General features: G+C 33.4%; 2 protein-coding genes and 1 long non-coding RNA gene across 4 annotated transcripts; 1 reads left to right on the forward strand and 2 right to left on the reverse strand.

The window, feature by feature from the left end:
- Positions 1-6,039: 6,039 nt before the first annotated feature.
- On the reverse strand, positions 6,040-14,475 carry LOC124364132 (DNA-directed RNA polymerase II subunit RPB3). Its single transcript, XM_046819356.1, has 5 exons — positions 14,185-14,475; positions 12,286-12,457; positions 11,047-11,227; positions 8,491-8,697; positions 6,040-6,289 (listed from the first exon to the last, which is right to left on the reverse strand). Exons 1-5 carry the CDS (start codon positions 14,268-14,270, stop codon positions 6,108-6,110), a joined length of 828 nt encoding a protein of 275 aa, XP_046675312.1. The 5' UTR covers positions 14,271-14,475; the 3' UTR covers positions 6,040-6,107.
- Positions 14,476-16,659: 2,184 nt separating this feature from the next.
- LOC124364133 (reticulocalbin-2) lies at positions 16,660-23,943 on the forward strand. Of its 2 annotated transcripts, none has more exons than XM_046819358.1 (6): positions 16,660-17,041; positions 18,745-18,892; positions 20,410-20,560; positions 20,677-20,875; positions 22,608-22,731; positions 23,254-23,943. In XM_046819358.1, the coding sequence occupies exons 1-6, from the start codon at positions 16,828-16,830 to the stop codon at positions 23,423-23,425; spliced, it is 1,008 nt and encodes a 335-aa protein (XP_046675314.1). In that variant the 5' UTR covers positions 16,660-16,827; the 3' UTR covers positions 23,426-23,943. The 2 variants fall into 2 exon arrangements, with proteins under 2 accessions (XP_046675314.1, XP_046675315.1); XM_046819359.1 differs by having other exon boundaries at positions 22,608-22,735; positions 23,258-23,394.
- On the reverse strand, positions 17,361-20,410 carry LOC124364134. Its single transcript, XR_006922579.1, has 2 exons — positions 19,805-20,410; positions 17,361-17,518 (listed from the first exon to the last, which is right to left on the reverse strand). It is a non-coding gene; the product is annotated as an uncharacterized LOC124364134 (long non-coding RNA).
- Positions 23,944-25,318: the final 1,375 nt, after the last annotated feature.

Genomic DNA, 25,318 nt, shown 5'->3' on the forward strand with positions numbered 1-25,318 from the left:
TACATCAAAGCAACCCCAATGGGTATCCAGAGCGGCATCACTTACCATAAATGTCAAAATATTGGGGTAAAGGGTGAATTGATAGATCTAGTCTACTGTGGAGGATAACTGTTTGAGTAGGTGGAGTTCGCTCAGAATTAAAGTCTGTGGCTAGCATAAACATGGTGACCCCTGACCTTTGACTGAAAGATTCTGGAAAAGAGCTTCCCTTCTTCCAAGGTGGTATGACTGAGATATAGAGACGGTTATTCTTCCTCATAGAATCTCGATTGGAGGCAGTCCCTACCAACAACATACCCATCCTGAAAAATCCTATCATTCCTGAAGCCAAGTCCTTTCAGGACCAAGTGCAATGAAGGATTCTTCAGATACTTCTCCTAAATGAACAAGAAAAAAGTCCATGTTTCCTGTCCCATAAAATACTGTTGTAGAGTGACTGATGCTCACATGAACCTCACAAAAACTGAGCATTGCTGTCAACAAGACCGAACGAGTTCCAGGTTGTATGTTTGTTGAAGTAAAAATTCATTTATCTGAATTCATAGCTCAATATTTAGCTGGTATAATCTAATTTTATTAATACAGTTTATTTATTTATTCTTTGAAATAACAATAATTACAAATAATTTTATTCATAAATGCAAAAACCCTATTTGGGTTTGTTTGCATTTTTACTAAATATACTAATTACTAATTAGGTTTTGAAATTAATTTGTGGTCAAGTCCAGGCAGTTTTATTACAAGACAAAGACCTAACCAATAATGTAATTACAACATCAAAAATATTAAATACAAATTTCAAATAAACATAACAAAAATTCTCAAGAAAAACAAAAGAAATAATAAAATTGCTAGAAAAGAACTTAATCATAACAACAATAAATAAATAATCAAGGATAACAATAACAACAAATAGAATAAAACAAATAAAAATATGCATAATTTAATTTAGTAAAAATATACCCAAAAACAGTTTAAATTTCAGATAAAATTATTCAAAGAACAGCAAAATAAACATATATTTTATTTGTTACCTTAATTGTAATTGGAATATATTTTCAACAATATTTTCAATAACAATCATAACAAACTATCAACAACAATAACATCAATTAATATAATTATGAACAACGGATCCATCATTTAGTATAATATGATCCCTGGGAAAAAAAAGATTGATGCATCAACAACCAAACAACACAACAACCCGTAATATTGAATTTAATTTTTCCATAACAATTCTTTTAATGCAATTTTAAATAATTTACAACTCTTACCATGTTTTAAATTGTTTGGTAGCAGAGTTCTACTTCCATATTTGTTGCTGAATTTAGGTACAACAAGACAGTTTTTCTCACCGAGTAAGTATGTTTGTTTTTTTTATTTTGTAAGTGTCAACTCTTAAATAATCATTAATTATTAAAAATTTAAACAATTTGTCTATTTGTAATCGGTTTAAGTTTTGGAAAACATTAGCATCTGGTAAAACTTTCAAATTATTTGGCATAATACATTTAAGTGTCTGTCTTTGTAGGTTTCTATACTTTTTAAATGATAGTTGGAAGCATTTCCCCAAGCTCTGAGCCCATACCTTATAACAGATTCACACAGTGCATCATATATTGTTAACAAAAATCTTAAAACTAATAAAATATGGCTTACAACTTTCTATCTGACTTGTACCAGCCATAACTCGAATTGCCCTTTTTTGACATAAAAATACATTGTTAGCTCCAGGACTATTTCCCCATAGCAATATGCCGTAGTTCAAGTGATGATTAAAAAATGCAAAATAGACCATACGCAAACAATCAGATTCAACATTATACTTAAGCTTAAACAATAAGTATAACACTAGATAGTTTAGTAATTAGCTGCTCAGTATGATAATGCCAACTAAGTTTTGAGTCTAGATGAATACCGAGCAACTTGACATGCTGATTGACTAACTCTCCATCTACTTTCCTTAGTGTAAAGATGATTTGTTCTGACTTATCATTAAGTATTAACTCATTTGCTGAGAACCAGTCACCAGCCCTTTCCACTAATATAGCAGATTCATGTTTCACATAATCCAGAGAGTAACCTTTAACCAGTGCTGATGTATCATCTGCAAAGAGGACAGACTCATGGGGGAGGTTGGATGGAAGATCATTAATCATAATGATAAAAAGGAGTGGCCCCAAAACAACACACAGTTGAAAGTTTGATCAAAGTGAAAGCTAAAAACCTTAAAAATTCTTCATTTTGAGCATTGGGAGAAATAAAGGCCATAATTTCAAAAAGTTCAGTCTTGTTACCAAATACTCTTAGAACAATTCATAGTTAAAACTAGTTGTGTTTTCAATGTTATATGAACAGACAGGCCACCCATTTCTGCACAGACTGTTGAATTCTCATTTCTTAGACAATAGACAAGTCAAAGCTAAAAATATGATAGAAGAAATACTTTTAGATTTTAGCCAAATATTTGATACTCATGATCATGAAAAACTGTTAACCGAATTGAGCAGCATGGGACTACGAGAAACTGAATAGTTTAGGAGTTGAAATCCAGCAAACCCAAAACCTTTTAAATAGTTGAAGTTAGATTCAGTCAGCTTCCGCTTTTGAAGGGTATCCCTCAAGGTCCAGACTTGGGTACCATGTTCTTTGGACAACACGATTTTATTAGATACATTTTACTTTGTTTTAAACTAAATATACTTGTTTACACTTTGAAGTGTAGAGTATTTAGAATGTGTGTCTATGGTGACCTTGTTACCATCTGTAGAAAGCAATTTACACATGTAGTCTCCCTCCAGACTTTGACAGTAGTGGTAAACGGTAATGGCATTTACCACCATGAACTGAGAATTTATACCTTATTTCAAATAATAATATAGTAATCAATATTTCATACTGGCTGCTTCCCGCGGCTTCACATGCTTTTCTTAAGCTTTGCCCGTGTATGAGCACTTCTGGTTCAAGTGAATTATATTTCCAATACCGATGTAAAGTTTGTCTTGTTGCCACAATCAAGAAAATCTGTCAAAAATGTATGTTTATAGCCATTGTACACATACATTTACTTTATTATAAAGTGGTCTAACACTCAAGCTTTAAATTCAACCAGAGCTTAAGAACTTTATTTTAAAGACAAATATAATACCGGGTGTTCCAAAAGTCCCCCCCTTCTAACTTTTGAACGGAATTAAACAAACCAATATCCTTTTGGGGGTAGTTATATAATGACAAATCACAATCCAAGGCTCTTTCAGACAACCATGGACAAGAGGCTGTAATCAAAATACCAAACATACATTCCAAAACCAATTCATTGTTTCGAAAAGTCTGTAGATTCTATCACAGTAAAATACAGACCATCACTCTCTAATTTAGGAATGAGACTTGGGATGAAATGTTTGGTAAAAACAGTTTTCACACAAAATTTAATATTTTTCTGAAAATGATACTACTTTGAGACATGCTTTCTTCATATTAAAATTAACAAAAAAGATCAAGACTCAATATGGAAATTTCTGTTAAGTATAACTATTTTACAACTCAAAGGTAATTTATACAAACACAAAATATCTAGAATCTTCACATTCTCTTTGTTTAGAGTCAAAAAGAACAAATACAAACAAGAAATAATTAACAAAAAATTCTAATTCATAACAAACAAAATAAACAATTCATTAAATAGAAAGAAAACCATCTGAAACATTATAAAATATAAGAACAATCTCAGGCCAAAATTACTAACATCAAATTACGAAATAATGACAGAGAGGTTGTAAAAGACCCCTATATTGCTATATTGTCACGGATATGTTTAACTATTTTACAGCAAGGAAGGACAGGATATACAAACTCCAACAGATACTCCAAGCGGCTATGGACTGAATGTGGAATCGTATACTGGTTGAATATTCTTATTGTAAATCTCTAGAGGCGGGACAACAAATTTGGAAAACCTCTGTGAGCCCAGATGGAATTTTTTCAAAATTGAAAGAAACAAGTGGTCTGGTCTCTAGTCCTTATTTAGTTTATCCGATTAAAACGTCTTTCCATCTTGAACAATTTCCTTTGTCTTTGAAACATTCAATTGTGCAACCTCTATACAAAAGAGGAAGCAACTTTGAATGTGAGAATTTCAGACAAATTTCCTTAATACCAAATCTTATCAAAGGTAATGGAAGGAATATTCCTCAATAGATTAGTTGCATACATAAAAAAAAATTCAAATCATTTCTCAGTCTCAATTTGGGTTTATCAAGAGGAAATATAAAATGGAGACTATAAATTGACTGATTAGCATTGTCTACTCCATTGATGCTTGTCAGTGTTCTACATGGTTATTTTTTTATTCTACGAAGGTGTTTGACATGGTCGACTACACCCTTCTTCTACACAACCATATCAGTTTGAGGGGTGTTACATATGTGTCCAAGTTCCCTTTCATGACACTGTAGGTTTCCTAATATTGGCAAGTTCTTCGGCGTTTGAGGTTGTGAGGGGAGTTGCTCAGGGCTCAGTGCTTGGACCTATTCTCTTTTTGCTTTTCATTAACTACTTGTCTAATAGCAGCACAGCTGTGGGGATTTGCTTGTTTGTAGAGGACACCTCTCTATATGTGTTAGCTGAAAATCAAGTTGCCTTAGAAGTAAATGTATAGGAGGAAACAAATTCTTTGCTTCAGTGGTTTCATGAGAAACACCTGCTTCTCAATCGAGTGAATACACAAGCTATTGAGTTATGCATCACTAAATCAAGGACTCATAACTCCATATCTTTTACTATCGGAAATCAAGAAGTGATACCAGTTGTGGAGAGTACATTTCTCGAATTTTAAGTTTCGAGCTCATGTCGAACAAGTGTACAAGACATTTAGCTCTGGAGTTTTTGCTAATGGAATTACTATGGTGTTATCTACACATACCTCTCATATGGAGTTGCTTTTTGGGACCATAAAAGCACAAAAACCAAATTTCTTTTTTAATTTAAAACGAGGGCTTTGAGAACTATATTCAATAAAAGCTGTTGATTTTCGCGTAAAATTCTAGGAAAAACAACATATTGGTATCTCGAGCAATTTATATATTTTCAACAGTTTTGTTTGTTCAGAATACCAAACTTCTAGACTATCGTCAACGGTGGGCATTTCTTCCACGGTGAATTGAATCTTAGAATTCCCACAGATAAAACAACCTTTTTCCAAAACCATTGTGTTCTAAGTAGTGTAAAACATTTTAATGCATTGACTTTTTTTTAATTTACTCACTGCTGTGGCAGAAAAGTGACGATGCTTTTGGGAAGGAATTAAGAAAGCTTCTTTTGATAAAGAACCCTTATAGTGTTGAGAAGCCTTAGCACTGATAACAAAGTGATTTAAAATATTTAGCTATAATAAAATAGCTAATTAAGAATTTCTTATTATTTTAACCTATACCAATAAAATAAAAGTTTTGATATAGATGATTGGCGGTAGTGTGTAAGCTGTTCTAAATTTTTTAAATTTGAGTTTGAACTCACCTTATTTTAAAAACCATTAGTTAAATGGCAAAGTCCACTGGATTTCCATTTGTACCAAAATAGTTGATCTTCACTGCCACAAGTAAAGACATTTTGAGTGATGGGATTTGTTTATTAATCAGTCACTATGATCAAGTTTTTAAAAAAAGCTGAATGGTTTAGGAATCACATGATCAATTAAGAAGAGGTACTGTAGTTGAAATGCAGCAAATCCAAAACCTTTCAAATAGTACAAGTCACGTCCAGTTAACTGGTTTTGAGGGGCATCCCTCAAGGATCAGTCCTGGGTGCCATGTTCTTTACTTTATTTACTAACAACTTACTTAAGTACCTGGATCGATGGATTTGTACAATGGATTATACCCTAGAAAATCTGGATATCGGGTCATTTACCACAATGAACATGGCCTTACAATATTACCATCTTAATAAATATGCGAACTTGCATATTTTGTAATTCTGAACTAATGTATTTAGTAGTATTTGTTGTTTGGGCTCTAAAGAATAGATAAACTTCAGATATAAAAATTACAACATTTATTACAGAACAATTTATTTCTAAACATTAGTCACGGAAAAAGGAAAACGTATTAAATAATAGACAAAACGTTGTTCCGCATGTCGAGACTGAGCTGAGTCTGCAAGTTGCTGAGTTTGTGCTTCAGCTGAGCAACGCCCATCAGAACGATGTTCTCTGGCCTCAGTGAGCCACAACTCTCCACATTGAAGAAGAACTTGTTGGGTTTGGCTTCCCAGTTGAACGGTGCTTCATCTGTAATCAGGTAAGTCAATTTGTGGAATGCAGTTTGTGTTTATATGAAAGTTTTTTTTCTTATGACAAGAAGCTTAGAAATTGCACCTAGCCTTAAAAGGACATTTGCGCTGCTTCCGGAGTGACAGGATATTTTGGATGGTAAGGTTGGGGATTGGAGCCACCTCCTGTCGAGATACATGAGGAAGAATTTAGGGCATTAACCTTAAGTCGTATCCCCTTGGAAGAAGGAGAGCCAGCTCTGAACCAGTCTCTCCAGTAAAAGCAGGCAGAGGGTGGCACGCCTTATGTCTAGGCTAGCAAGAACCATTGACTCTTAGGGAATCCCATCAACTCCAACAGTCATCTCCCGCAAAAGACTAGAACTAGCCTTGCACCCCAGAATCTCAAAATTTGCAGTTAGTGATGTGCCGCTCCTGGACATCCATAAGGTTGCCCAGATCACATCGACACATCGGTTTTTTGCTGTACACAGTGTGGGTTGGACTGAAAGGTAAAAACCAGCCAGAAACAGAAATAAACCGTCCTTGGGGGAGGGGTATATGCAAATTAGACCATACCAGTATCTGCCACATGCAGACCACAAAACAGATGTCTAGGATAACAGCAGTTTTTGTGTATTTCAGATGTTCTATTTTTTTAAAACACACCAATTTACCAGAGAATAAACAATTTAAATTCATTTTTAATTCTACAGAATTTTATTTTTAATTGTCATTTCCCTCCCTTATCATTCTCTAACCTCATTGATGAATACAAAATTTATTTACAACAGTTGGCACCAGTGCCATTCTCATTTGTGTGGCTGTGCAACATTGTGTAACCTTACACGTTGCGTTGGTTACTTTCTCTTCACTAATGTGATCTAAAATTGTTGTTATTAGTTGCAATAAAACAGCGTTTATTTTATTTTGACAAAAGCTTTATTTGTTCCAGTTTTACTTTTTTTCTTCGAATGTATCTAAACAATTTTTTAAGCAATGTAATTTTTTCCTAATTACTCATTACTATAATAGGTACAATTTTATTACACAAGGAAGATATACAACTAATACTTGGGATGCTAACTAATGATTTCAGACTCTGCGAAGAGGCAGAAAAATCAGTGGAGAACATGTGGCTGGAATGTCCTGCTGTTTTAATTACAGGAAAGAATTACTAGGACTTATCTCTCCAAGAACATTAGAGGGGAGAAGAAATCTAAATAGTTTTTGCATAAGACAGATTTGAGGGATAAAAACAAGTAAGGGAGGCACAAAGGTCCTTTTAGCACAAGTGCATGGTTCTAGACTCTTCCCTCATAAAAATACCGAGGCCATATGGTTTAGATTTGTGCACTGTGGTTAGAAGTGCAGCAGTAAAAACATCTGTTACTACACTATGCACATTCTGACTGCGTTTCCTGAAATGTGATTCATATCTTTATTTATAAGCCTAATGTCGAGTCTGATTAACTTATTTATCATATTTCAACATTTAATACAGAGGTTTTTAATAAAATTAGATATATATATTTTCTCAAAGGCCATTTCTTCCCTTGTTATATATATAATTTTGTTGGGTTTAAACAATAACTGAACATGAAGAATCTTGGAGCATTGGAAAAAAGTTTTACTATCACTGGTAAATAAATACAAATATATATGGAAGAAATGAAAAATCTGCTATTACGAATCACTGTATTGAATCTGAACACACCATCTCTAATAAAAATTTACGATTATTGAAAGAAGTTACTAACACATTGCACTTAAAAAGTTTGGGAATAATTTTACACGAACAAAAATCAAGAAAAACATCAATAATGAAGACGGACCTATTCAAAATTCAATTTCTAGTCTCATCTCAATTTATAAGAAAATTAAAATGTAATTCTGTTTAAATATTTTATACTGGCTAATCATATTTCCAAATCCTTTCCCATATGTTATAATTAATATCTATTACTTAGAAAAATGTCAATATTTATTTATTTGTGAAGTGCCTGATGATGGAATCATTGATTCTGAAAGGCCTTGCAATAAAGAAATAAATATTGGAAAACTTGTATTTATTTATCAGTGATAGTTATAACTGAACAGTTTATGAATATTTGTAAAATCCTCAAAAAATTCAATAAACTGAATAAACTCTATTGCTATCGGTCTAGGCTTCCTGTGTTAACTTGTTTAGCAATAAACATATTTATAAAATTCACTTACACTGATCGTCGTCCAGTTCCGTGTACTCGCTCTTGGGCCACTCGTCAGGTTTGGGGAACAAGGTGTGTCTCATGGAGTTGTCGGGGTCATACTCAAACGACACCCCGGCGGTGGGGTTCCACTTGGCGTGTTCCTTGCCGAAACCTTTCTTTGCGTAGGCACGAAGTTTCAGCTCCTGCCCTTTTCTCAGTTTCACTATCAGGATCTCTGAAAGAAAAGAAGACAATTAATTAGTATATTTCCATGAGCGACCATTATGTATTTGGACATATGTAATACTATACGAAATAGAGCACTTTGACTCAATGACTGGACGGAACGCAGAAAATGTATGGCGGATCTCAGAAGGTCCTGTGCATCCATAACCGGTCGGTTGCATAACAATTGATCAGCAAAGGGAGGTACAATACTTTATTAACCCTTCGACTGCCACTCAACGGATATCCGTTAATAGTAAGTAAACAATCCAGTACAGATGTGATTCATATACCCGGTTTTTTATTGTTCTATGACAGCGGAGTAATTTTAGAATGACGTTGCTGTTTAGGTCTTTGCAGAAAAATTAGTTACATCCACTGTTTTGTTTTTGTGTTTTATAGTTTTGTAACAAAATATTACTATATCTCTATATATAAAAACTGGACTAAGTTTGTGACCTTTAGATTATTATAACATTTTAGAAAACCCAAAAACATTACAATACAATTAATTGCAATAACTGTTTTTATCAGGTAAGTATTTTTTTTTTAATGTATTTTAAAACTTTGGATTTCTGCTATCCATAAAAAAATTAAACCCTAAGGATTTCACAAATTATTTATTATTATAGTATTCTCTAGTTTATTGTAGATAAAACTATACCAAACACTTTAAATAAAATTATGTGATTTTGATCACCAACACCATGTTTCTTGTACTACTTTCAGTTTGTATGCTAAAACTAATTTATTTATCCAAAAACTCATACAATAATATACATTTTCTGAAACTAGACTAAATTTGTGAAACTAGGCTCACTTGGAATTTGAAATTTATATACAAAACTATTTTCCAGGCACCTCCCCCTTTTTACCAACAAATAACAAAAACAATTCTTCACTTACCATAAAAAATTTAAATTAAAATATGTATCATACTTCTTGTATTCTATTGTTCATTATGAACAAAATGATATCCAATACAGTTACATTTGCAGTAAAAACATTTTTGGACAGATTTTACAATAATAGTCTGCAAAATGGAGAAAAAAACTGTTTGGCAATTAAGAAAAATACTAAGGGCAGTGAGAGAGTTAAAAAACCTTGTAAATGTTTTGTGAATGACTGGCATTAACCACAATTTTCACTTCCAACATGAGATTCATGGATAGCTGAAAAAGTTAAAAACTCAGTTTCCACCTTCTATACAATGTTGGTGGATGGCTAGGAGGGTTTGCAATGTGATCTCTAGAGAAAATCAGGACCATTTCCAGATCACTCAATTTGAGGTCACCAGTGGTCACAACCAGATCACTCAACATTGAGGTCACCAGTGGTCACAACCAGATCACTCAACATTGAGGTCACCAGTGGTCCACTCCCAGATCACTCAAACTTGAGATCACAGTGGTCACAACCAGATCACCCAACACTGAGGTCACCAGTGGCCACTCCCAGATCACTTAACATTGAGGTCGCCAGTGGTCACAGCCAGATCACTCAACATTGAGGTCACCAGTGGTCACAACCAGATCACTCAAACTTGAGATCACCAGTGGTCACAACCAGATCACTCAAACTTGAGGTCACCAGTGGTCACAACCAGATCACTCAACATTGAGGTCACCAGTGGTCACAACCAGATCACTCAACACTTGAGGATCACCAGTGGTCACAACCAGATCCGAGATCACCAGTGGTCAGATCACTCATTGAGTCACCAGTGGTCCAGATCACTCAAACTTGAGATCACCAGTGGTCACTCAGATCACTCAAACTTGAGATCACAGTGGTCACAACCAGATCACCCAACACTGAGGTCACCAGTGGCCACTCCCAGATCACTTAACATTGAGGTCACCAGTGGTCACAACCAGATCACTCAACATTGAGGTCACCAGTGGTCACAACCAGATCACTCAAACTTGAGATCACCAGTGGTCACAACCAGATCACTCAAACTTGAGATCACCAGTGGTCACAACCTCATAATTACACCACCTGTACATTTGGGGTTACAGTTTTTACCCTTGATAAATACTATTGGATGGTTGGATGAGATAAAAAAATTACAGATATTTCATCTTAAATGACTATTGGAGTTAAGGTTCTGAGGTCACATATGCTAACAACAGTAGTTACGTTCAATGCCATGAGTCTCTTTTAAGTTACCCCCAACTCTTAAGTTCCACAAATTTTAAATTCTAAACACAACAATCTACACTTTTTATTTTTATAATAATTTCATTTATATATTATTATGGAAGTCTCACAATAAATACAGAAATAACATCACATCACCTATCAATCTGAAATACTGTACCATTTTAAAAACAACCGATTCGATTGTAATTCGTACCTTCAGTTTCACCGTAGTCATTGGGGTCTGCATCACGGTTCCGAGAGGTCACCGGAACCACTCGCAGGTCACTGGACTTCAGGTCAGCAGTGGTCACTAGTCGTGTCTCATCACCCGTACACTTGACGTCCAGGGTGAACTCCACACTACATTCCTGGCAGAAGTCTACACACGAGCAGTCCTAGAAATAAAACCATAATTTCAGATTAATTAAACAAATTCAGCCCCTGTTTTTTTTTTCAAAGAAATTCATATGCTTATATTTTTGTCTTGTATGGAATTAACCCTTCGCACGCCACTAATAAATCCATTATCTTTCCTATTACACCAAGACAGGGTATTTGACTTAAAATTAGAGTATTTATTATAAAAATAAAAAGAACTATTTACAAAACTGTTTATTTCAAATAAATTTCAATTTCATTGTAAAATGTAATTAAACTTTTCAGATAAAATTTTACTATAAAACAAGATAAATATTTCAAACTAATCACAACACTAACACACGATGAAGAATAATAACGAGATACGTAGTAGACGCGCACGCTCGTGACAACCGAGAAATCAGTAATACACACCGCGGATATGTTTGGTTATGGCTCTGTAGGAGACACAAAACTGATGAGTAGGCGGTCGGAGTTAGACAAAGGGTGCTCCCGTCCCCCTGCCGCTGAGTGAAGGTCGTTTATAAATACTTCCTTGGCAACCGCAATAAGCACGGAGCGTGCACTGGGAATTTCGAGACATAATCTATAATATATCAGATATACCTGTATTTGGTGTTTTGGTCAAAGTATGCCATTCTAATATATCCGTCTAAGGCATGGGAAGGATTAAGATTATGAAGTTTTTAAATGTTTGAAAGTGTTACAATTAGTCTTACAACAATGCCAAAATTGAGAGCTATTGTTCCACAAGTGTTATGCAGATTAAATATCTAAACTAATAACGACTCTTCAGTTTGACATTTCAAGAAGACGGCCACATATGTAATCTATCTTCTTTCCGACTGAGTCCAAAAGGATATTTTATTGAGAAATTTGTAAATTATGTATGACAATTAACCTACCTTGAGTATATCTTCTCTGTATGGCATAATGTGATGTACGGAACAAAATTTAAAAAATATGATAACCCTTGTGATATCTCTCTACTGTGTAAATAATGAATAATAATAAATGAATCATCCTCAGAGAATTTTCAGCACTACACAACAAACTAAGAGTAGAAACAACTCACCCTTGTGTACTGGATTCGGTCGACAACATCGTCTGAAGTAAGTGGGATGAGTCCAATCCTCGAGGCCAAGAACTCGTCAGATAGAACAGTAGAGTTGGCTTCCAACTGCACCCAGTCTATAGCCATCACTGGCGTTTCTGCTATAAACACCCTCCTCATACTGTTGGCAACACTGCAAAAAAATATACCGACTGAGCAATGAAGATAAAAAGTTTATTTTGCTAGGCGATTTAATTTTCTTAAAACTTACCGACATACCCTGAGAAACTTGATCATCGGTGAAATAAGTTTTTACAAACAGATATGCACCTCTACGACTTTTTCAAAGTCCGATATTTAAAAATATTTTATATAGCCTATGTATTATTCTTTTTCAAATAAATCACTCAACATCACATTTTTCACTTGAGTTGAGGAAAACCCTCATTGCAATTAGTCCTAAAAGGATCTTTACGCTGCTTCTAGAGTAACAGCAAATTCAGGATGGGTTGCCCAGACCCAAGTGACACATCAGTCTTTCCTGTCCCCATTGTAGGTTTCACAGGCAGACATAGACTAGCCAGAAATGAAACCTCCTAGGAAAATCACATTTAGAAGCAAAATGGGTTGACTTACAAAAACTAACCTGGAAGATGTGACTAACCCAATGTGATAAATATTAGTTATTATTGAATTATAAGTAGAAAATGTACCTGTAACAGCTTATTTGTGCAGATTAACAAACATTTATAATGAATTTTTTTTTCCTTTGTACACAAGATATCAATATGAAAGTACTTAAAATGATATAATGTAATAATATTCAATTATTGCTTGATCATTGCACAATACAACTATATGTATTTCTAAGAGAAAAAACAAAACGATTGAAAGTATGCAAATGAAAATTTTAAATACACAAGAACAGCTGTTAATTGTGTTTAAACGAACTGTCAATAAGCAACTGTTAGTTTTCTGGACAAGCGTCAATATAAATTAGGTTGACGGGGTTTTATAATTTGTTGTTTTCCGTTGTTTAATAAATAGTTTTTATTGTTCACTTGTGTTATAAAAAAAACTGTTATATTCTGCATTATTAATAGATTTCTAAATTATTTTACTAAAGAATGAAATAACCAAAGAATACACAATGTCTTTATAGTAATATAACCTAGAACTTATATTGTAATTGAGAATATTACAAAATTGCATACTATTCATAAACATTTAGTGTATATATTTAATGTATGTAGCCTATTGTATACTTTTGGAATAATTAACGATTTCCTCCATCTCAATAAAGTTGAATACTGATGACACATACGCCCCGTGCAGGGTCCTCGCTCTATTTGCTATCGTTACTGGCTGTCAGAATTTTTCCATATAGAGCCACTGAGAAAGTAGGACAAGGTACTGTACAATTTGCACACTCAGTTTTTATATTGCCCAATTTCATACCGTTATTAAATGTATCAAATAAAAAAAAAAACTAACTTACTGATATTTATCAATTGCCAAAAAAGTATATTTATGTAATATACAATAACACAGACTAATAAAATATTACAAAACTTCATTAAAATACTTAAAATCAAATAACATTAACTTAAATCTCAAAAGAAACAACAATTTTAAAATCTGAAATCTAAAAAATATAAAAATAATAGAAAGGGCTATGAATTCAATGATTTTGTTGTTGGTTTTAACAATACAATAGAAAAATAAATTAAAACCAGTAAAAACACACAATAGGTAAATATCGTTTGCCAATTTCGATATAAAAACCCGTCGTACCCTACCCGGATTTGAGGTTATGGTAACAAATAAATATGTAATAAGTTACAATTTCTTTGAGAAGTATTGTGTAGAACATATATAAAAAAACTATCGATTGTGTGCCTACTAAAATTAACTTATTACCTTAATTCGGTATCTTCAATGAAGAATTTAACATTATCTTCAGTCAAATCAGTAATATGGACAGAAGGTTGATTTGCATAAGGCATATTCTAGCCTTCAAATTTCTTCCTATTTTAATTAATTAAACACGCCTTTACTAAAAAATGTATAACATCCGGACGACAAATACGATAATTATCTACACCTCTATTTCCCAGAGCAAAATGACCACAACAAACAGAAACACTGACTAGGAATCAAGTAAAATAACAAACACCTATCCCTTTCTAACACCAACTACCAACTTCCAGTCTTCTAAGCCTCCTCGATCCGATCGATGCTTGAGCCTGACTGTTTTTTTCCTAAAAGCCGGCTTTGGTAAAGTCACAAGAACACTCGATGTACACTGTTTTTTGTTCTTTTAGATTTCCAGGTTTTAGTTTAAAACGAAAATTTCTTATGTTTGCCTGTAAAACAGTGATTATATTAATGGGATTAATTGTTAGTCATATCTGCTATGTTATTTCCGCCACATTACAGGGTAATCTTTATATTAGAATAATGAAGTTTCAGTTTCAGAAATTCTTTATGTATTGGACACTATGTAAAAGATAAAATCAGGCAAAAGGAGTGTCTAAATCTAAAGGTATTTTCGATAGACTCGAATGATCGTGAGAAGTTGTTTGACATTTTTGAAGTCTCTGCTTACATAAAATTCAACACAATGGAATATGTAAACAACATCCATACATATAACATCAGACATAAAAATAGTATTGCTACTTCTCATAGACTAAATATTTATGAAAAAACCTAATTATGCGGTATTACAGATTTTTGAAGCACTGCCAATTAAATTTCAATCAATGAAAGAGCCAAAAAATTCAAATCCAGTTTAAAAATTTTTTTTTTTTTTTTTCGAAAAACTTTTATTATAGTTTTAAAGATTTTTTGGATTAGACTAACGAAGGTGCCACCATAGCCCCTGCCATCTTTCCGTTGTACTAAGCTCGTAGAAGAATGTCCGATAAGGCATTTTTAAATGTCTAAAATCACTCAGATCAATTGAACGCACTATTAAGTATCGGACACAGAAATTACTTTACGAGACCAGGGCTAACACTAAGAATTTTGTTGGCTGGTCTTATTTATTAATCACAGTGAGACGACAAAATTGATTTGTTTCTGGTTTAGTCACTGTAATTCACGGAGAATCACCAACAACCCTCAACACTTAGGACTATCAGTCAATTAAAACACACTTGATACGTATAGAAATAGTCGCGCTACATATTTGTCTTTATTTTCGCTCACTTCACGTTTCGTATCCACTGTTCAAACACATTGAGTAAGCCAATATTGTTTATTGTTTAACCTTCTTTCATTCTTCAAGCAATGCCTCTTTCGTCTTACGACTAACTTCTCTCTAATCTCCTTTAATACCAGTAAAATGTGATTGTGGTAAAAAGGTAACTTACTTTTAAAATCATATTTTTTCGATTTACAGAAAATAGAAACAATTAAAACAGAGAAAACAAGTATTATTAAACTAAGTTACCTTTTTATCACGTTATTTAAACTTCCAGGAATTACCCTTGAATTACGTGACTGGCTTTTAGCTCTTCTCTTAACATAAATAATTGTCATTACTCCTTATAAACACTTTCACAACTCCATCTATCCACATTCCAACATTTACTTTCAAATTACTTTCTGCCAACATATTGTTGTAGGGATGTAACAGCTTTTTGTAATTATTTCAGTCACCTACTTAACAACTAGTAACTCAACATACCAGTCACTACACTAGACTATTATATCTTGGTGCTTTCACATTTTTCATTTCTGTTATTCCTTTCTTTAGCTCTTTTTCTGTGAATCCTGGATCATCCAGTCCAACACTTTTCATTGTCGTACGTACTAGTAGATAGGACGAACGAGTAATTTGAAGAGATAACGTGTAAAGTTATAGTGTAGGTTGGAAATTGGACATTTTTGGAACTTGCCATAACAACATCAGTTGCGAATATAAAGTAATCATAAATGAAAATGTATAAATGTTGTTGAAAAATCAATTAATCTCATATATAATTGATGTATCTGCTCTATTAAAGAACAAGATGTGTTTGAGAATTTGAGAAAAGAACATTTGAAATTCTACTTAATTTATCAACCCTTTTTTCAAATGGATCTTTCCCATCTGTGGGAATATATCTTAAAATTTATTTCATATGCAAACAAAATTAAACTAGATATTTAACAAATACTAGTACAAGATTTATACATTTTATTGGTCTGAAAACATTATTTTACTTTAATAATTATAGAATTCAAGTTACTATGTAAAAAGTAAGTAGGTCTATTGTTAAATGATTTATAGTTTAAATTAATAATATTTAAGGTTGGACAACAAAATACACATGGCTTTGTGGTATTAATACCAAGCCCAAGAATAAAGAAGGGGAGAGAGTGAGAGAGGAGTGAGACTGAGAGTAAACGTGAGTGAGAGAGTGGCAGTGGGGGGCTGGCTGGCTGCTGGTTAGTGAATTGGAGTTAGATTTGTGAATAAAGGAGTTTGGATTTATTGAATTGTGTTAGATGAATTTTGAATAAAAATAATCAGTACTCTCAGTGTGTTAGTGTATCTCTTGTTTCATCAACGAAATGGTTAATATTCAAATATCTTTAAAGAAAACTGTGTTGGCGATTGTTTTTATTAGTCAACTCACTTTTGAGGTTACACCTGCTTCTCCAGCTCATATTCATTCACACCACTTGAACAAAGAACGAGAAGAAGATGGTTCATTTGTATCCAGGGATCATAATCATATTACTAATGGAGAACATCGCACAGAATTTGACCATGAAGCCATTCTTGGTAAGTTTGCATTAGGCTATAGATGAGCCAAGTACATGTCTTTTGTCAGTTTCAGATGTTGAATGAGCCTAATTTGTGATTGGTATGGGATAGAAGTTGTAAAAAGTGTAGCAAAGATCTGACTTTAAAACCTGAGTCTGGAATAATATCTTTCTGAATTCTGTTAACCTACTCACAGAAAAACCTATAGGTAAACTTATATATAACCAATGCACACCTAGTGAGGGCTTATGAGCAAATTGATATGTGACTGGAGTATGTGTATCGATTCAGACCAATCATAGCTTAAGGTACAATGAGTATAAAATACTATACAAACTATGTGTATGATAATTTATTGTTTACACACTGGTACTGCAGGCTTAACCATTAGATGTAGATGTTCAGTAGTAAATTAACCCTAGTGCTGGTGAAGTATCACACGTGATGCTTTAGCCCACTCATGGAAGAGGGCTGCAGTATGATAAGTGCCCAACACTAAAATGGAATCAAATATTGATTAGAATGATTTAAATGCTGTTAGACATGTTTACCCTGTAAAGTAATTGTAATTACTAGGCCTCAAACTTTTAAATAAAGTTGTATTATTTTACATTACCGTATCTAAAATGTGTGAATTTATTTTACATATGAAAATATAGCTTCACTATAATACAATATACAATGTCTATATAACTTAATTCAGTTTGACATTATTGTTCCAAACAAAGTTAAATCATTTGTATGGTATGTGAGTAACGGCTGCTAGAGTTTGGAAATACTGTTGTTTGTCAATGACCTATTACAAAATAACATGTTGAGGTGTTACGTTCATGTAACCTGTTACTTTGGTAACATGTTATCAGTTAATCCAAACTCAATATTAGCATCGTGCTGTTACTGAAATGACTTTACTAAGTTACAAGTAAACTGTGACTAAATCTACATGTGTATGAAATTTCATGTGATCTGAGCTGGAATTTAGGTACTATCTCGAGCGATGTTTTTCTTTGTTGCCAAAATTGCGGGGTGCTACTTTAAGTTGCCACCGAAGCCAGCACTGATGGCCAGAGGCATTTCTGATCAGTACTTTCCCGACCTCAGATCATGTCCGAGATTGTCTTACATGATTTGAGGTCTGCGAAGTTGGTGCACCACCCTGTACTTTTGGCGAAAAAAAAAAAAAAAAGAAAAACATCCCCGAGATAGTACCCAAATTCAAATTCATATCACGAGCACTTGTAGGTTATCTTTAACTTTGGTACTACAAGTAACACTTTTATGTTAACCTAATCTAAACCTACTCATATCGCGTAAAAATATTCCATAGAGTAATATTTCCACTCCAAACCTCATTCCTTACATAATACCTGAAAGTCGTTTTGATAATGCCAAGTTCTCACGTGATCTGAGCTTGAATTTAAGTACTATCTCGATAGATGTTTCTCTTTTTGTGGCACCAGTCATTACCGGTCAGTACATTCCTGATCTCGGATCACGTACCATATCACCAGGTCAGGAAAGTAGTATACTAATCAGAAATGCACCTGGCCATTAGTGCGAACTTTGGTGTTCCGGACCACCCCACACTTTTGGCAAAATTATAAAAATATTCTTCGTGATAGTTACCTACATTCAAGATCAACTTTTTTACTCTAGAGCTGCTGAGGGATGAGAAAGCAAACAGGAACTTTGGAAGTTCATTGTTATCTGATTTATTTCAGGAAGTGTAAAAGATGCTGAGGAGTTTGATCATCTGTCTCCTGAAGAATCGAAAAGGAGACTAAAAATACTGTTGTTGAAAATGGACATGAATAAGGACTCTATTATTGATCGTAAGGAACTTCATGCTTGGATACTACGTTCTTTCAGGTAGGCACAGAAACTTAACACATTCACTGCTGGTGAAAATAAACTTGGTGGGTTTCCTAGGTGCTGAAAAATTTGTAAAAGAAGAGTAAAAACTATAGTATTAGTTGGATTTGACATTTTCGTTCTCCAAAAGTAATATAACCATTTGTGATACACCAGTGTAACACACACGTAAATCACAATGTTACATGCATATTAAATTCACACTAAAAACCGCTGTTGTTATCCCGTTCCCAAAAATATCATTTAAGTTTTTTGGAGTATTTTAAGTGGACTATTTTACATTATTGTATTTTTGTAAGTACATATATTTACATCCCCATCCATCTCCCACTGGTATTCCTGTATACATTGTCATGGTAATAGTCAAAACAATGTCCATGGCTCTTGCGCACTGACTAGCTCCCTTACTCGTAACGGTTCTAGTTCCTACCATCTATTAGGTAGGAATTTGAAATTTGATATTTGGCTCAGAGCAAAGTTATGAATTTTCAGAAGTTAAGAAAAAATGCATTTTCACTAATGTTAATATAATTCGAATTACTTAAATGAAGGTTTTGTTGTTGGAAGGTGTGTAAAGTAGACGGAATGTTGTGTTAAGTTATTTATTAATATATTAGAAGTGTCTCAAAATAAACAAAAGTTACAGATACATATTTTTTTAAATTCAATAAAATATTTTGAAACCACACATAACACATAACTTACATTTACGTACCTCATGTCATTCTAACTCATATAATTGTTTAGAAGCACACTTATTTCTTTACTTAAAAACAAACAATAAGTGTTTTTCAAAAAGATTATTTTATGATAAATACAAAAACAACATTATTGGAAACATAAGACCTTATTTTGATTTTTGGTCTTTTTTTATAGACGTTTGGTTAAACAGACGCTGGCATATCTTACCGACTTAACTGTATAAATGGACATTGTCTCTTCTTGCACAATTTTCAGACATCCGTAAAAATGGGCGTCGACACAGAAAGAGTTAATACAAAAATAAAAATGTATGAAATAATATCATCAATGTGTATATATTTCCTGAAACTTGAGAAATTTATGAATAATTTGTATATTTTGAAAATTTGATTGATCAAATATATACCACTTCTGTAGTTATGGTCTGCCCCTGAAACAAACAAAATATATTTTAAAAAGCTTCAATTTCTAAATTATCATTAATTCGTCAATATTAATTTGTTATACATAAAGTTATACTGACTCTTAGCTCTGCAAGATAAATCTTTAGCTACTCCTCTGTGTTCTGGTTCACTTAAACTATTACTTAAACAAACACAAAAGCTTCGTTAAGCTTGGACCTGTACTGGAATCACCCTGGAAGCTTACTGAATGTGTTTATTTATACTCTAAGCTTTTACTAATTTCATATATAATGTTCACTGATGCTTTAATTACCAATTTTTCTCTTCCAAGTACATATTGTTTTTTTATCAAAGATCATTGAATCCAAAGTAGGATTTTAAAGTGGTTGCACTATAAAATGTTTACAGAATGCTGTCTGAAGAAGAATCAGCCGAGAGGTTTGAAGACGCTGATGAAAATGAAGATGGAAAGGTGACTTGGGATGAATACAAAGCTGATTCTTACGGTATGGACGGAAGCGAGGAGGAAAACATAATTCAGTCTAGCGAGGAAGAATCGGTAAGTAGTAACTTTTGTAAACGCTGATTTGTTTATTACTCTGTCGTTTTATATTAACTCATCGGTTACAATAAATACCCCTTGGATCTTGTAACTAAAAATACATTTTTTTCCAGTTAATAAAAACGGACAGGATAATGTTCGATGCAGCGGATCTCAACAAAGATGGCGTGCTGGATAAACAGGAATTTGTTTGGTTCACCCATCCGGAGGAGCATCCCGAGATGTTGCCTTTCATCCTACAAAACACTTTGGACGACAAGGATACAGACAAGAATGGTGTCATTGACTTCCAAGAATTTTTAGGAGAACGTGGTAAGAGGACGCTTGTTTTTGTGTATTTGTGCACTACTACTATATAATTTACCTACAATGTCTTTTAACCGATTGAGGAAGCAATTAACCTAGCCTGTCTAGAGAACTGAATGATTGAATTGGTTTTGACAAAAATGCATGCATGTATTAAAAGTATTAATAGAATGAGTTTTGATACAGATAAATTAGTAAATTTTTCAGGACATGTTATAGTCTATTTGGTTGTTGTCTCTACAATAGTGTTTGTTGTTTCTCCAAATAATTTTTATTTAATTTTTAGGTGTCTTATAACATAACTATGGTAGTAATGGTCGATTCAATTTGAATGTTGAGTTTAGCTTCAGTTCACCTACCTTTTATTTCAGCATTTGGCATCTGACGATGTCTCAGACTTGACTCCTGGGATCTGAAGCCATGTTCGTGTCAAGAGATCAAAAGATAGTCAGCGACGAAGCTCAAAACGAACCTTTTTAAGCTTCGTCGTTGACTTTTTTTTGGATCTTTCAGACGAACATGATACCAGATTCCAGGAGTCAAGTCCGAGATAGTGTCAGATATCAGACACTGCAATAAAAGGAAGGTGAACTGGAGCTAAACTCAACATACAAATTGAAGTTGAAGAGTCATAACTTCATCATTCAGTCACAATCGAGTGGCCACTCCAGAACAGGGCAGCTCATACATCAACTTAGCAACTTATGGGGTGTAGCTCACTATCATTTAGGCTTCTTGCTCATACATCATTACAACTTATGGGCTGTAGCTCACTATCATTAAGGCTACTTGCTCATACATCGTTAGCAACTTATGGGCTGTAGCTCACTATCATTTAGGCTTCTTGCTCATACATCGTTAGCAACTTATGGGCTGTAGCTCACTATCATTTAGGCTTCTTGCTCATACATCGTTAGCAACTTATGGGCTGTAGCTCACTATCATTTAGGCTTCTTGCTCATACATCGTTAGCAACTTATGGGCTGTAGCTCACTATCATTTAGGCTTCTTAATCCCATGCTGTATGTGAGGTGTTGACGTAAACAAAGAGGCTCTTTTATGGCGAGCAGGCTATTTGTATATGTAATATTAATCTTTTTCACATTGCATAAAAGCTATCGCATTGCATCATTCCAGCTGCTAAGTCATACAGGTGATTATGTTGTGTATTTACTGTATTTGTGTTTTGTGTGTAAACAAAAAATTAAATTAAAAAACAAAGTATTTTTTTTTTATTTTATACTAAATCAAATTAATATTAAATAATTTTATACTTGGCGAATTTTATTGTGTATATTAGGGTAGAAAATTTATGTATGTTTTTTCATGCTATACTTTTAAAGTTGGCTGTTTATACAATGTTTGCAATTCATCTATCTTCACCTTCTTTAGAACATCTTTTAGAAAAAAAGTAGTTACTTCAAAAATATGTACCAGAAAAACTATACAAATTTTTGCTGTAGTAAAAGGGTTAATAGTGTTTGATAAAAGGACAAATACTGAAATTTAAAATTTGGTGCAATGCAAGCGTCCAATAGAAATAGATTCTTGGCCAAGCTATACATGCTTCCTCTGTAAAGCCATTATCTCCAATCCAAATAGCTGGGTTACATAATCAACTGATTGCTGGATTACTTAACCAGTCCAAGTCTCATTGATTTATGTTATGTTAAAATTATTAGTAAAAGTATTTTATTTGGTTTTTTTAATTATTTATATTTGTTTGCTTTATTTTCAGCCAAAAGTCACAGTAAAGAGTGGCTGCTTGCAGAAAAGGAGAAGTTTGACAGTGAATACGATAAGGATAAGGATGGGATTCTGAATGCCTCAGAGATACTTTCTTGGGTTGTGCCTAGCAATGAGTAAGTATTGAACTATAACATCTATTACTGTTATAATTCCTTCTTTAAGACTCATTACTGGCGATGGATGACTTAAAATGATGACAAGATTTTGAACGTTTGTCATCGTCATGATTAGTTTAAGAACCCCTATCCTACGACAGCTCATGAAAATAGTGTTTTAATTCATCATTAGGCTAGTAGTGATGTTTTGTTTCTATTCTGTACTGTTTTCCTGAGCCATGTTATTTCATATCCTTTATTAATGTTATTGTTTTTAATATTATTAATTAAACCTTCAGTTTTGCATATCAAGTGATATGCAAAAATCCCAAGCTGATTTTTGATTACATGTATGCGTTTTGTGTATGTATGAGCTAAATTCAACATTCACATAAGTTAAACTGTTCTTAGAATTTCATTCAACTTACGAATTGAACACAACCATTCGAGATGAAACGAATTAAAACTATGCTGGATTTGAAACAATTAGCAGGATTTTTACGTGACAGTAATGAAATTCAAGATTGAAATGTTTTTCAGAGAGATCGCAGAAGAAGAAGTAAATCACCTCTTTGCAGCCTCCGATGATGACCACGACAATATACTGACTTTTGACGAGATCCTCGACAAACATGAAATATTTGTAGGCAGTGAGGCGACAGACTATGGGGAACATCTGCACAACATTCACTACTTTCAAGATGAGCTGTAAAATACGCTACGTTTTATAACACTATACCTTACCCACCAGTCTTCGTATAAGTTTATTACATCGGAGAGTTAATCTCGTTTTAGCTTACGTAACGTTTTATGAAAAAAATGTTGTTTCCAATAATACTTGGTATTTAATTTGTACCAATTGAACTATATTGTAATCTTATTGTGTTCCTAGCTGAAGAAAAACTGGACAAGTTGTAAAATTACCTCTGTGGTAATTTCTGATTACATGAAGCCACATTTTGTAAGCATTGTTCATTACAAAATCACAAAATTATTGTGTTCATTAGTAATTATAATAATTTATTTGTATACAATATTTGTATAAATCTTAAAATATTTACTTCAATTGTGCCCACCATAAAAGATGTTTTGCTTATCCCTCTACTAGTTCTACAGTTTGTCTCTGGAAAAGACAATTAAATCTTGTATTAATTTCCTTGATTAATAACAAGGAGTACTCAAAGTTAAAATCGTTTTGGTTCAATAAAATGTTGCCCTTGAATTTTTTCATCCATCTTACATTTCTGATTTTGAGGTATTAATTTTGTATGTGTAAGTAGACATAGATAAAACATTTAGGTGTAGTTAGTTCCTTGACGTTAGTTTCAAAAGTTGAATGGAAGTTAGTAAATTTCACAAGTTCAATATTAGATAATTGTTAATAGAATAATTAGCTTTTACAGCTTTCTACGGTACGATTGATTTTCTCTCCTATCCCGCGTTATAAGTTGCAGAAAATATAACGAACTCTTTGATTTTCTTTTTAAGTAAATCTATGTTAAGTTCTTACCGATAGTCTTCTACCTTTCTAATAAAATACGTGACGTATTGTAATGTTCTCTCTATGTTTAGTTGAGTATTGTACGGAAATTGGTAATGGGTGAAAACAATCCGTCGGATTGCAGTAAAAAAGATGGAAATTAAGACAATGTAAGTACTGACAAAATTAGATATTTAGGGCTTTCATTGTCAAGGGCTTAGCCAGGAAAACATTTTTGCAGTGTCACAACAAAATTGGGAGTTTCCCCAAAACATTCAAATTTTTGAAACTTTCAAATTTAAGAAGCAAAACAGAGAATTTTGCTAAATTTTTATGTCTTTGAACATGTTGTAATGACAGTTGATATTCATAATTGTGGAGGCACTGCTTTGGTAGGCTGTGTAGGATTAATAATTAAAATTGATTAGACTAATGTAGTAATGCAATTACAAAAAAGAGCTTTTAATGTCTGCAAAAACCAGTACATAGTATACAAATCCACATTGTAAAAGAGTTTTTACAATAGTAAAATTCTTCTTGACTTCTGAGGTATCGTGTCTAGTACTTGCTCTGGAAAACTGATATTTATCTCTAATAAGGCAAGTAAAGTCAACCTTTCATTCCCCATTTTGTTCCTTAAAAAGTTCTTGACCTGTTTCAATGTTGATAATGATCTTTCAGCAGTACATGTCAGTAGTACTGAATTATTTAAATAATAATAGTAATTTGCTAAAAAACTAATTGATTAAAAAATTAAAAATTTTGGGAGGAGTCTGGACCCCTTGCAGGCTATGTCCTTGTTCATTGTTGAATATAAGATTAGAATTACATTCTGCCCAGAGGTACTATTATAGACCCTTGCTGCACGCACACAAACAGCTTTTCGCTTTAGTCCCCTACCTGCCTCTGGCACCAGTGTACGTTTATTTGCCGTACAACTTATATGTTGTTAACCATGACAAGGGTGATGTACTGATTAGTTTTTAAATTTTGTTGTGAATGCCTGATCTTCTGCCCTAAGGTTTTTTTTACGCCTGAAGAAGAGGATAAATTCGTTGTTGGAACACAGTGTTCTTTTTTTTGTAATATTAACCCTTTGAGTGCCACCAGGTTGATTCTGCCGCG

The sequence above is a fragment of the Homalodisca vitripennis genome, chromosome 6, assembly GCF_021130785.1.
Source record: "Homalodisca vitripennis isolate AUS2020 chromosome 6, UT_GWSS_2.1, whole genome shotgun sequence".
Taxonomy (NCBI): Eukaryota; Metazoa; Arthropoda; class Insecta; order Hemiptera; family Cicadellidae; genus Homalodisca; species Homalodisca vitripennis.